We start from the raw sequence: 12421 nt of genomic DNA, 5'->3' as shown, positions 1-12421 counted from the left end.
ATGAGAGAAGATATCTAGAACAGCTGTTACTCTAGTTCTGGGTGGTGTTTGGTTCTTATTTTTATTTTGACAAATGGGCTGTAGGAAGATATCATCTTTGTGAATAAAGGTAGGCTGATCATGGTCCAAACCCTAGACAGGAGGAGTCATGGTCAGACACAGCAATTTTGCCCTTCAAGAAAGAATTAAGAGAGAACTGGAAGCCAGATCTCTCCCAATCACCACAGCATTCAAGGGATTGTACTATGTTGGCTGAGCAGTAGAGTAGTTTAATATCTAACATGATAGTTCCCAGATATAGGTTCACCTCCAATACAGAAGTATATAAAGGCATTAGTCTTCCACTAAAATAATTGATTTTTAAAAATGGTAATGAAAAAAAGATAAAGATTAGTTAATGAGCATACTGTATTGTGAGAATGATGCCAGTGAGTATAACCACACTTCAAGAGTCACCTCTTAAATAAAAACAGCTATGTAACAGTGATACAGATTCTTTTGTTAAATTTAGTAATCTAGAAAATATCCAAAAGTGGTACTGAAAAATATGAAAGCTAATCATTTATTTGCAGCATTTCAATACTTGGCAACACCACTAGAATGAATTTCTGAACTGTTTTGAAAATACTTTCCTATTTTGTTTTCTACAGGAGAGCCGATGAGCGGAGAGCAACTTCATCGAGCTGTCAGTATGAATGATGTAGAGGCAGTTCTTAACATTCTTCAGGGAGGGTGAGAAAATATTCAGATTATAAAAGATCTATAAAGTGTTACAGTGGACATGAAATCATGTAAACTGCATGATGCTATTGTGTTTTGGTTCAATGATTTAGTTTTCCCATGTCCTAAAAATTAGACTGCACATTTTATGATAAAGTGACAAATTACAAATTTGCTTTCTGTGTTATATCATTTTACAAATGGAATATGTCATTTGGTTTTGATCACTCTTCCTTAAAAAGTGTATATAAGAAATAGATGTGATCCAAATACACCTCTACCCCGATATAACGCGGTCCTCGGGAGCCAAAAATCCCTACCGCGTTATAGATGAAACCCCTTTATATCGGGGTAGCGGCGGCAGGGCTCCAGCGGTGATTTATAGGGCCTGGGGCTCCCCGGAGCAGCCGGAGCCCCAGGCCCTTTAAATCGCCGGCCGAGTTCTGCTGCCGCAGCTCCGGGGTAGCGGCAGCAAGGCTCCAGCAGTGATTTATAGGGCTTGGGGCTCCCCACAGCAACCGGAGCCCCGGGCTCTTTAAATTGCCTCCCGAACCCTGCTGCCGGAGCCCCGGGGGTAGCAGCGGCAGAGCTCCAGTGGTGATTTAAAGGGCCCGGGGCTCCCTGCAGCAGCCAGAGCCCCGGGCCTTTTAAAGCGCCGCCCAAGCCCCGCTGCCGGAGCCCCGGGGTTACCGTGCTATATGCAAACCCGTGTTATATCGGGTCGCATTATATCGGGGTAAAGGTGTACGGGCAATGGGAATGATCAGAAGCATGGGAACACTTCCATGTGAAATGAAATTGAAGAAACTGGGAGTGTTTATTTTACAGAGTTGACAAATAAGGCAGAGGGGATATCATAAAAGGGTACAAAATAAAGAAAATGGGCACCTATATTCACCCCTTCTCATAACACAAGAAAAAGGGGACTTCTGATGAAACAGAAAGGTAGAGCAGGGGTTCTCAAACTTCATTGCACCATGACCCCCTTCTGACAACAAAAATTACTACATGACCCCAGGAGGGGGACCGTGGGCCATAGTTTGCCCACCTCTGATCTAGAACTAAGACTGTCACTTCCTCCCCATACTAGATGGTGGATGGATTGTGGCTTTTGCCTGGTAAGTGGGGAATGGCCCCCATGGGGTGAGATGTGGTGGAGCCAGGGTACTCTTTCTGCTCGCTGCACTCCTCACATGCATAGCGGGGACTGTAGATGTTTATCACTCTCTACTTAGTGTCTGATAAACTTGGTTTGTTTTAGGTAGTGTTAGTAGTTAGCTGTTTAAAGTGCTGTACCACTTCTGGCAGGTGTGCAGGGTAGAAAGTATAGAATGCATCAGCAGGAGCAAGTTTTTTGGGAAAACCAAGAGATAAGGCCAGAATGTGGTGGCCTGAACCTACTATATCTGACAGAGCAAGGGAAAGCCTTCATGTGTTGCACAGATTGAGGTACATCTTATCTGTATCTTGCGTGAAGACCGGGTGATGGGCTCCCATTCCAGGATTTAGCTCCACAGCTCTTTGCATGTGCAGAGATACCATCCCTGTTTAGCAGCCCAGTGTGAGTAAAGGAATGCATTCTACTTCACCCATTGTATCAACCTGATCCATCCTCCCACTATGATAGGCACATCTCTCTTGTCTATTCGTCATAATTGACCACAAATGTCATAGAATATCATAATCATAGAGATGCACACAAACTCATTGAGTTATTTAAGTAAAAGTATATATCTTAATCACTCAGCAAGTTACTATCCCATTCAGTTGCAATCAGTAACATGCAATTTCTAGTTGCTTTCATCTGTATAATAGACTAGTATCCTAGTTAAGTCAACAGGGTTAGAATAAGGTTGTTGTGAAACGTTGTCCAATTTTCCTGATTTTTCAAATGTTTATTAGAATATTCTATTTATTATTTGACTTCCATTATATTTCCAACCTCAACTCTGACATGGTGAAATTATTTTTTCCCTAAAAATATGATTTTACCTAGGCAGCTATAATTTTTTAAGTAGCTTATTTTTTTTGGAAAAATGAAACTTGAAAAATATTTGTCAATGAATTTCTATGGAAAAAACAATAAAAAACAAACTGTAATAATAGAAGTCAGCAAGAATAGTAGTCAGAATTTTTGATAAAATGATTAATGGTTTTTACTTTCACGCTGTTGGCAAAATTAATAGGTGATTACGATGCTTTGAATTTATAAGACACTATTTAGAAATATGTTGTGGAAAGATTTATAGTTGTCTCTGGAAAATATTTGAGATACACTAGTTTGTAACATTTTCTTTTCTCCTCCTGTAAGACATGTGAAGGTGGATGTTCCTGATAAACTAGGCTTTACTGCTCTGATGGTTGCTTCGCAGAAAGGATATGATAGGTATTACTGTTTTTCTTTTACCTCTTTGTTGTGCATGATAGATTTTTTTACACTTTTCTACTATATTGGAGCACAATAATAGATGGTCAGTTTAGGAAAAGTACAATAGAATATTATTGATGTTTTGTTTTTTTCATAATATAAAGGCAACTTTGACAATTTTTATAAAATTAATCCAGAGTGTTTATTTTATTCTTCTATGTATTTATTGTTGAAAATCAAAAAAGTCCTTTTTAGGATATATATTTTTTTTACTATCAGTAATAGACTGTGTGCAAAACTAAGTTTTTATTTACTCTTTCAGAGTTTCTATTTTAATGAGAAATGTTAGTTTACTGGGCATTGTTCTTGATGAAAATATTTTATGTTATATAGGCTTGCGAAAATATTGGTACAGAATGGAACAGATGTAAATCAGAAGAATGGAAGTGGAAAGGACAGGTACTGCATGGATATATTGTTTTACCAGAGATTTTGGGGAACTGGTATTATGCATTACCGCATCAATATTTGTTCAGTTCTGGAAACTGATATTCAGATTCTAGTTTTGGTCACAACTGAAAATGAGTTTTATTGATTTAATCTTAGTCTCCATTTGACCACATCATAAAATTACTATGGAGTTCAGTAAACTGGGAATCTTTGTTCAGGAAGAATACAGGACTTCATTAGAAAAGAGAATAGTAGATCAGGAGTCAGCTGCATTAGCAGAGGTCTGAAGAGGAAGCTTACACAGTATTTACTCTCATTGGATGGCTCTAATATCTAAATTCACTCATATTTGTAAAGAAAAGAGACAAATAAAAACAACTTCAAGGAACAACCCCCTCTTCAAATAAACACTAGAACAGACTGTAGTAAGATAAGAGAAGTGGCTGATAGATATGATAGATATGTAGTTGTTAGGCACCGTATGCTGTTCTGTATTAGAGCCTCTATACAAAATTCATATTCAGCTGAAAGTTGATCCCATCTAGTGATTCTTTGGTGGCTCCTATGTGAGATGAATTTGGTGTGTGTCTGCTCCCACATCACAAACTCACCGCAATGCTTTATAATAATGGGCAGACTCAACAGAGAGACTGATAAGTGCATGGGCTATGGAGGCTGCTGCTGCCCTGGAGATAAACAGAATGTATCATTTACCAGGACTATCATGACAGTGCCTTTCATCATCACTAATTTCGCACACAATTTTTAAAAACAAGTTTATAGTAATAAGTGAATTTTAAATATGCAAATTAGTCAATTAATTGATTTGCATAAGGCGGTGCCTCCTAAAATCTAGTTAAGCTTGCTAGGTCTCTCTGTTTCTCCTGGACCTTGTCTTTATCTGTGCCACTATCTTGATGCTATCTGGGTTCCTTCTAGTCTGACCTCACGGTGTTCTACACAAACGTCTTCCTTTGAACCTGAACTCCCCAGTGATTTCCTTCTGTATATTCTTTACTGTGCCTATCCCCTCACTTGCAGCTGTTACCCTACTTCCTTCTCTGATGAGACTGCTACCAATCTGCTGGGATCCCTTACAGCTGTCACCCCTGAAGCATTCAGGTGGCCCAGTCCATTTGTAGCTACTTGAGTTTCTAGTGTAGCCACTCTGATTTCCCCATTGCATTCTTAGCTCCAGGCAGCCCTTTCTGGCAGTTCTGTTATCCTGCTTGTCCTCTCCACTCATAACTAGGCTACTCAGTTTGGTACTTAGTAAATCAGACCATGAGAGGTAGAGTTACCTGGTTCTATATGTGATCCAAAAGACAAATGCTCCCAGTGATGAACCTTTTCAAGTGTCCCAGGATATTTGTCCATCTGCTTCTCTATTTGTCAGATCACGAATCTGTTTCCCTGCCCCCTTGGCTGATCAATGGGCCAGTTATGGCTTTCTGGGGTTGTAGTATGCACACATACATGTGTTCTGCCTGGTAATGATCTGGCAGGTTCAATAATTTATATATACTTTCTTATACACAGAGCATCAATATTCAATAAGCTTTATTCCACATTCGCCAAAGAAATATATTTGTCTTGTTTCCTGTGCATTGGTAAAGTGTGTTTTCATCTCTATCCATGCACACATTTGATGCCAGGGTTCGTGGTTTTGAGAAAGACTGAAGACTGTCGGATATCAACTAAAATTAGCAAGTGTATATACACAAGACTGTGATAGATAGATATAAATTAGATTCTTTCCAATTTAAAAATAAAGGGAAAACTATAATGATTGGTTACTGATTCATGTTTCTTGTATGATTAACATAGAGCAATTTTATTATGGTTGACAATGAATTTAAGGGCTCAAAAATTAAATGTGTGATTTCATTGTTTGTGTACTTGAATAACTCCCTTGTGACAGGTGCTGTTCAAAAATAAAATAAGACAGTCCTTGTCCTGATAGTTTGCAGTCAAAATAGGGACAATACAGGACAGGTGGGTGTAGAACCAAATTTTGTCAGAGGGAGAAGACAAGGGTAATAGAAACACGAAGTGTGAGTATATTAGCTGAATGTATAGTTTTGTAGCTATATAATTATTTTATTTAAAAGAGATTAGCGAGAAAGAGATATTAGGGTGGAGACAGGGAAAGGAAGCTGGGAGGGATGGGGGAGGAGCGAGGATGCAGCGTGATCGGGGGAGTGGGCAAAACTGGGTGGGAAGAGGTGGGGTGGGGGTGCAGCAGGCACGGGAATGTGTGGAGTGGGGGCGGGGCCTAGGGTGGAGACAGAGTTCGAACTCCCCCTCCCCCCCTCGCGGCACTTTGAAAAGTCAACGCCTGTGCAATGGTGCCTCTGATGTTGGCTGGGACATTGTTGTTTAGACGTTATCTCATTAGTGATTAATTAATTAATTTAATTAAAACTAATTAATGAATCACTAATGAGACAATTGTTTAGACGTTATCTAGGCAGGTGGCCAGTCAAAACATCATCTTAGCATTATTATTGTTGTTGTTGTTGTTATTATTATTACAGGCTAATCTTGTATTAATTTTAATACTCTGAATAAAAAATGTATTTATATTTTCGTTTCACCTTAAGGATTCAGTTAAGGCTTTAAGAGCCAGAACTGTGTTAGAGTAGGAAGTGCATCACCTGAGTAATAGCTTTATTGTATGTAGTGTAGTTGTAGCTGTGTCAGTCTCAGGATGTTAGAGAGACAAGGTGGGTGAGGTAATATTTTATTAGTAAAAGATATTACCTCACCCACCTTGTGTCTCTGACAGTGTTATTGTTATTAATATATTACAGTAGTGCCTGCATGTCCCAGCCAACATCAGGGGCACCATTGCACAGGCGTTGACTTTTCAAAGTGCCGCGAGGGGGGGAGGGGGGGGGAGTTCGATCCCTGCCTCCACTCTAGGCCCCGCCCCCACTCCACACATTCCCGCGCCTGCTCCACCCCCACCCCGCCTCTTCCCACCCAGTTTTGCCCACTCCCCCGATCACGCTGCATCCTCGCTCCTCCCCCATCCCTCCCAGCTTCCTGCATGCCGCAAAGCAGCTGTTTGTGGCGGGCGTGAGGCGCAGGGAGGGAGGGGGGAGGCGCTGATCCGTGGGACTCGCCGGTGGTTGGGAGGCACTGTGGGGATGGGGAGGTTCTGGTAGAGGGGTTGCCGGTGAGTGCTCAGCACCCACCTTTTTTCCCCATGGTTGCTCCAGCGCCAGAGCACCCACTGAGTCGGTGCCTATGCCCCATTGTACTAGGTAGTGTTTAAAATATAGGAAGACCGTTTCTGCCCTAAAGAGTTTACAATCTAAATAGACAAGACACACTAAGGGTGGGAGGGGAAATGAGAAACAGAACGGTGAAGTGATTTGCTGAGTGTCACTCACTGAGGCAGTGGTAGAGCAGGGGCTAGAAGCCATATTCCCTAGTCCAGTGCTCCCATCCACTAGATCAGTATTTCACTGTGGGGATCATGAATGGCAGTCAGGGTGATCACGAGGCATTGAAAATTATGTTACAATCTAAAGCAAAAAAAATCTTCTCCCTTGCTCTCTGCACACCCTTACCCTTAAGGTCTAGTATTCTCGGTTAACTTCTCAAAGATACACAGATTAATAGGATTATTACTGATGCATTTTTTACTGTAACATTTATAGTAAATGTAAAGGAGTTTCAAACATTTTTGGCTTTGAATAAGGGGTTGCCAACCTGAGAAGGCTGAAAAACATACTGCCTCTTATGTCAGTGTAGGGCTGGAGAAAGCATAATGGTTCCAGTGTCGCTGTCTGAAGATGAACTCATTAATGGCCATTTCTATTCTGGGGCCTCCACGTGCTTGCCAGCATGCAGGAAGGTGGCATTATGGTGTTCATTACTAGTAGTTCTCTCCTCTGTATTTGGGTTATGCTGGCTGTAGCATTATGGTCCTCTTCTGTTTTGGAGCACTGGAGGCAGAGTGGGGTGCAGCAGGGGAAGTGAAGGGTCTTCTTGTGCCTTTCTTTCACCCTCTCCCAAGGACAGCTACAGTATAGCTGTACATTAAAATATCAGTAAAGTTGGTGGTTGTCAGCTCAAAATTACTAGTTGACAAGAAAAGGCTGCCCAAATTAAAGTAAGTCAACAATGTAAGAAGAATAATGATGTCCTGTTCTTCCAGCAAAATAATTCTCTTTATGTTTCAGCCTAATGTTAGCTTGTTTTGCTGGTCACCTGGATATTATTAAATACCTCAGAGAACAAGGAGCTTCTTGGGAAGTCAGAGATCTGGCAGGTTGTACAGCTTTGCACTGGGCTGTGGATGGAGGACATTGTGAGGTTATTGAATGGATGATTAATGATGGCTGTCAGGTATGGATTTTATCTGTGTGTTCTTAAGAGAAAACAGCATTTTATGGGACATAAAGAGGTTGTCTGATAGCCTGGTGATACTTTGGGAATGTTAGTGCTCGCTAAGTATATATCTGAGCCCCTTGGGATAAAGGAGTGCATCATATTGCTCAATGGATAGTGACCGTGACCATGACATAGGTCCTGAACATCTAGGAATTGTGAAACTGAAGAAAAAATGGGGGAAGGTGAGGTCAGAGTTCTGATAAGAACATAGAGAATCTGCTATAGGAGGCTGGGGGAAGTGCTGCCTTTTAATTCTGTTGTTTATATAAATAAATTACTATACTTTGGTAATTGTTTTGTAGATAGCTAATAGGGAAATAGACAGACCCTGAAGAGCCTAAAATTGAAGGTTTTATAGTTTTAATAAAAATCTGGCATTTTGTTTTGCTCCCAAGCCTCCATGAAATTGGAGACAGGCAGTCTTGCCTACTTTTGATTTCGCACCATCTGGAGACACAAACTTGCATTAGCAAACAAAATGGGATATTCTTAGTAACAGCTCAGCAAATATTAGCAAATTGGTGGATATAATTTAATCAAGCTCTGGTTGAAGACTGCAGGGAGGCTAAATGAAAAGTTAAAGATATGGAGATAAAGATTGATGGGTATAATGTTATTCTAATTGAGAATACTAGAACTGTAAAGCACCAAGAAATGACCTGTAAAACAAGTTCAGATTAAGAAATGTCTTGTTGATAGAGGCTCCTGCAGGAGTGCAAACTGAGAGAGAAGGGGATTATGTGCTAGATAGGTCATGAAACCTCACATTATAACTTTATTGTCAGAAAGCATTCTTAGCCCAGTGAGTAGGGTAGTAGAGGTTACTGATTAATGAAAAATCTGCAAATCTTGGAGTGAAATTTGATCCTGTTGCATTCCACAATGACTCCACCTAAAGGAAAATGAGTTGTATATTTTCAGGACCTAAACTTGCATATTGCAGTCTGAAAAATATGAATATTGACATAGAAATGGCATGTTTCTATTTTTCAGTTTTAAAATAATTTCATCTAGGTTCTTACCATGTTCTCCTTTGGTATCCATTTTTTTTATTTTACCATAAAAGAATATGGACTTTGAATACTTAATTTATCAGATATCCAGCCATATTCAAGTTTATTACTGGAGCTGTAGTACAAAGGTTCCAGAATCAAGGGGTAGAAAGGAGATTTCTTATTTAAATGATTGGCATACTGCTGAGGTTTTGTTGTAATATTAATTATATGTTTAGGGTGCCTAATGCTTTGCATTTTTGTTATTTTAAATTGCAATAAATAATAAATACATAATGATGTTATGATTCTTTTGAATGAGGAAGAAATCTATTCTCCATGCACAAACTTAAAAGGCCTGAAAACATACAGGAGTCACTTCTAATGTCTACTTTCTTAAAGCAGTTACCATGCAACTTGGGTGCAGAGCAAGGAATACATTGCCTCCTCTTAAAAGGAGCATGTACTCACTGGAGCCTGCAGGAGAAACTTTCTGGGGCTCCAATTAAAATATGTACCCTAAGTACTACTACTAATATTAGGGTTACCATACTTAACAAATAAAAAAAGAGGACCCTCCACGGGGTCCGGGCCCCTGCCCTAACTCCGCCCCCTCCTCCCTCCCACTCCCAGCCACGCGGAAAGGGCTGCCCGAGCGCTACCGGCTTCACGGTTTGCCGGGCAGCCCCCAGACCCTGTGCCCCCGGCCAGCGCTTCCCCAGCGCAGCTGGAGCCTGGGAGGGGAAGCGCCCAGCCGGGAGTGCAGGGTCTGGAGGCTGCCCGGCAAACCATGAAGCCGGTAGCGCTTGGGCTTCGGGCAGCCCCTATGCCTCCGGACCCTGCGCCCCCAGCCGGGCACTTCCCCTCCCGGGCTCCGGCGGTGCAGGGTCTGGAGGTATAGGGGCTGCCCGAAGCCGATAGCGCTTGGGCAGCCCGGCTCTTAAACAGAGCCGAAGAGTCAGAGGAGGAGCAGAGCCGCCGCGGGAGAGGAAGTGCCCGGCCGGCATTTTCCCGGACGTGTTCGGCTTTTTGGCAATTCCCCCTGGACCGGGGTTTGATTGCCGAAAAGCCGGACATGTCCGGGAAAAACCGGACGTATGGTAACCCTACTAATATCCTCTGGGAGGCCGGCCAGAATTGTAACTCCTATGGGCTTCATCCAGCAAGGAAGGTACTGAGTACTGTAGCCCTGATCCAGCAAAGCTCTTCAGCATATAATTTATTTTAAATATGTGAGTTAGTCCCTTTAGGTTTATGGCACAATTTGATTGCACTCAGAGTGGTTGTGGATTTGTTCAGTAATTGCTCAGCAATGTGAAAAATCCTTGTTTATTTAAATATGGATTTTATTTTTCAAGTATGAGAAATGCCTTTCTTTCTGCAATAGGTAGATACTAAAGATACATGCTTAGAATGGACACCATTGATGAGAGTTTCTGCAGTAACAGGGAATAAGGATGTGGCATCTCTTTTAATTGAAGCAGGAGCAGATGTGAATATGAAAGATAAAGATGGCAAAACACCTTTAATGGTATGCCTTTTTCAATAATCAGTTTAGTTGTGTACTTGCAATTAAGGTCAGGAATTTGACTACAGTTAGAAAATTCTTGTTAACTCAGATGTGCAGTAGGATAGCAGTGGTTATTCATCAAAGGGGTAGCCGTGTTAGTTTGAATCTGTAAAAAGCAACAGAGGGTCCTGTGGCACCTTTAAGACTAACAGAAGTATTGGGAGCATAAGCTTTCGTGGGTAAGAACCTCACTTCTGGCATCTGAAGAAGTGAGGTTCTTACCCACGAAAGCGTATGCTCCCAATACTTCTGTTAGTCTCAAAGGTGCCACAGGACCCTCTGTTGCTTTTTAGTGGTTATTCATTCACTCCTAGAGGGATTTTATTCAAGGGAAAAATTTACTACTATTCCTCTACTAATACATTATACATTAAAAAAACGCTTGGTTTGGTTTGTAAAATAACAGTACCTTAGTTTGAGTAGAGGTCATAGGCTCAAATGTATTTTTATTAGGATGAGTCCTCTGATTCTCTCACCCTTTCAGAATTTATCTTTCTGAAGTACTATAGTTATGTATTCTATAAAGATGATAAAATGCTTTCTGTATCATGTTATCATTTCAGTCATCACAGACTAACATAGCCTGTACATTTTAAATCCATAATATTTATAAATACGTGTGTGTGATATTTTGATTTTTGTAAGTCTACATATTATCGCAGAGCCCTCTCTGCTGTCTAAAACCCAGATCCTGCCTCAGATTCAGCTAGTGCTGATCTCTGCACTCATTTGGAATCTCACTGAAGCCAGTGGAACTCTGCCTGGGCACTGGAGTCCACATTAGCAGATCCCAGTACAAGACTGAGGCCTGTGTAATGTAACTAACTTACAATAACTTGTGGCAGATAACAGTATTGTAATATAAGACTATGTATTCTAGTATTCTAATTATATTGCAGGTGGCAGTATTAAATAACCATGAAGAGTTGATTCAGTTGCTGCTGGATAAAGGAGCAGATGCTACTGTTAAAAATGAGGTAGCTAAAAACAATCATCATATTATATATTTTTTTTAAATCTAAAAAAAGATTTTGAATATGCCATTGTTTTGTCTTTCAGTATGGCAAAGGTCTTCTAGAAATGGCTAGAGGTTTACAGAGATACGTATGAATAATTATTTTACATATTGATTTCCTGGTTTCTACTGGTTTTGTTTTTTAAAACCCTTCCCTTTCCCTTAATCTTTCTGCTTTTTTTGTTTAGAGCGTGGTCACCTTATTAGAAGAAAATCAGAGAAAATTAAATGAGAACACCAATTTTCCTCCACCAGTTCTTGGCTCACAGGCACGTGAAGTAACTAAATAAAAGAAAAGGAGTGCTTTTTCTACCAGTAAGGTGAAAACATGAAGACTGGCCCTCAGTTAAGCATTAGAATTTGCTTGTTTTACTTTATACTGTTCAGTTGTTACAGATTCATGGATGCTCATTAAAATGTGTAGCTCAGCTTCTTGAGGATGTTGTCTTGTATCTCAATATATATATGTATGTTGTACTGTCATTGTTCCCTAACACTACTTTATATTCTCTTGCATTTAGAGTTAGATGTAAATCAAAATAATGTTTTCATAAATGTAGTTTGTATATCATTCCCCTTCCTATTCTAAGCCCTTCTCAGAGCTCATGACAAAGATTCTTTTTCACATATTTTTTATTATTACTTCCCTCTTCTTTTCCTTTGTGTCCTAGTAACTGTTCCTCTGGCTAGAGAATGTTCAGTAACTTCCACTGATACCTGTCAGTGTCACTCTTAAAATAGCCAGGAAGTCCCTTCTTTCTTTCCAGGAAACGAGCATCTTGCTTGTGCAGCAAGCCCAGACTAAGCCATAGGAGTGAAGGACTAAGTTTAAGTCTTAAGGACTGTAATATCCTTCCAGGATAATGTGTTAGGTTAGGGAGGTGTATGTAATAAATAAAGTT

At 40.5% G+C, this 12421-nt stretch overlaps 1 protein-coding gene across 6 annotated transcripts in view; it reads left to right on the top strand.

Annotated features, from left to right (window-relative positions):
* FANK1 (fibronectin type III and ankyrin repeat domains 1) overlaps window positions 1-11956 on the top strand; it is a 62967-nt gene extending 51011 nt beyond the window's left edge. For 2 of the 6 annotated variants that reach the window (XM_005281906.5, XM_065552251.1), the window contains 8 exons: window positions 651-732; window positions 3032-3106; window positions 3482-3547; window positions 7732-7897; window positions 10322-10465; window positions 11404-11481; window positions 11564-11608; window positions 11708-11956. In XM_005281906.5, the coding sequence (XP_005281963.2) occupies window positions 651-732; window positions 3032-3106; window positions 3482-3547; window positions 7732-7897; window positions 10322-10465; window positions 11404-11481; window positions 11564-11608; window positions 11708-11809 (758 nt within the window). In that variant the 3' untranslated portion in view covers window positions 11810-11956. The remainder of the gene's footprint in view (window positions 1-650; window positions 733-3031; window positions 3107-3481; window positions 3548-7731; window positions 7898-10321; window positions 10466-11403; window positions 11482-11563; window positions 11609-11707) is intronic. The other 4 variants (XM_042855397.2, XM_065552254.1, XM_065552253.1 and 1 more) reach the window with 3 other exon arrangements.
* The last annotated feature ends 465 nt before the right edge of the window (window positions 11957-12421 follow it).

The sequence above is a fragment of the Chrysemys picta genome, chromosome 7, assembly GCF_011386835.1.
Source record: "Chrysemys picta bellii isolate R12L10 chromosome 7, ASM1138683v2, whole genome shotgun sequence".
NCBI classification, from domain to species: domain Eukaryota; kingdom Metazoa; phylum Chordata; order Testudines; family Emydidae; genus Chrysemys; species Chrysemys picta.
The sequence above is the reverse complement of the archived record's forward strand: the minus strand, read 5'-3'. Positions and strand labels throughout refer to the sequence as shown.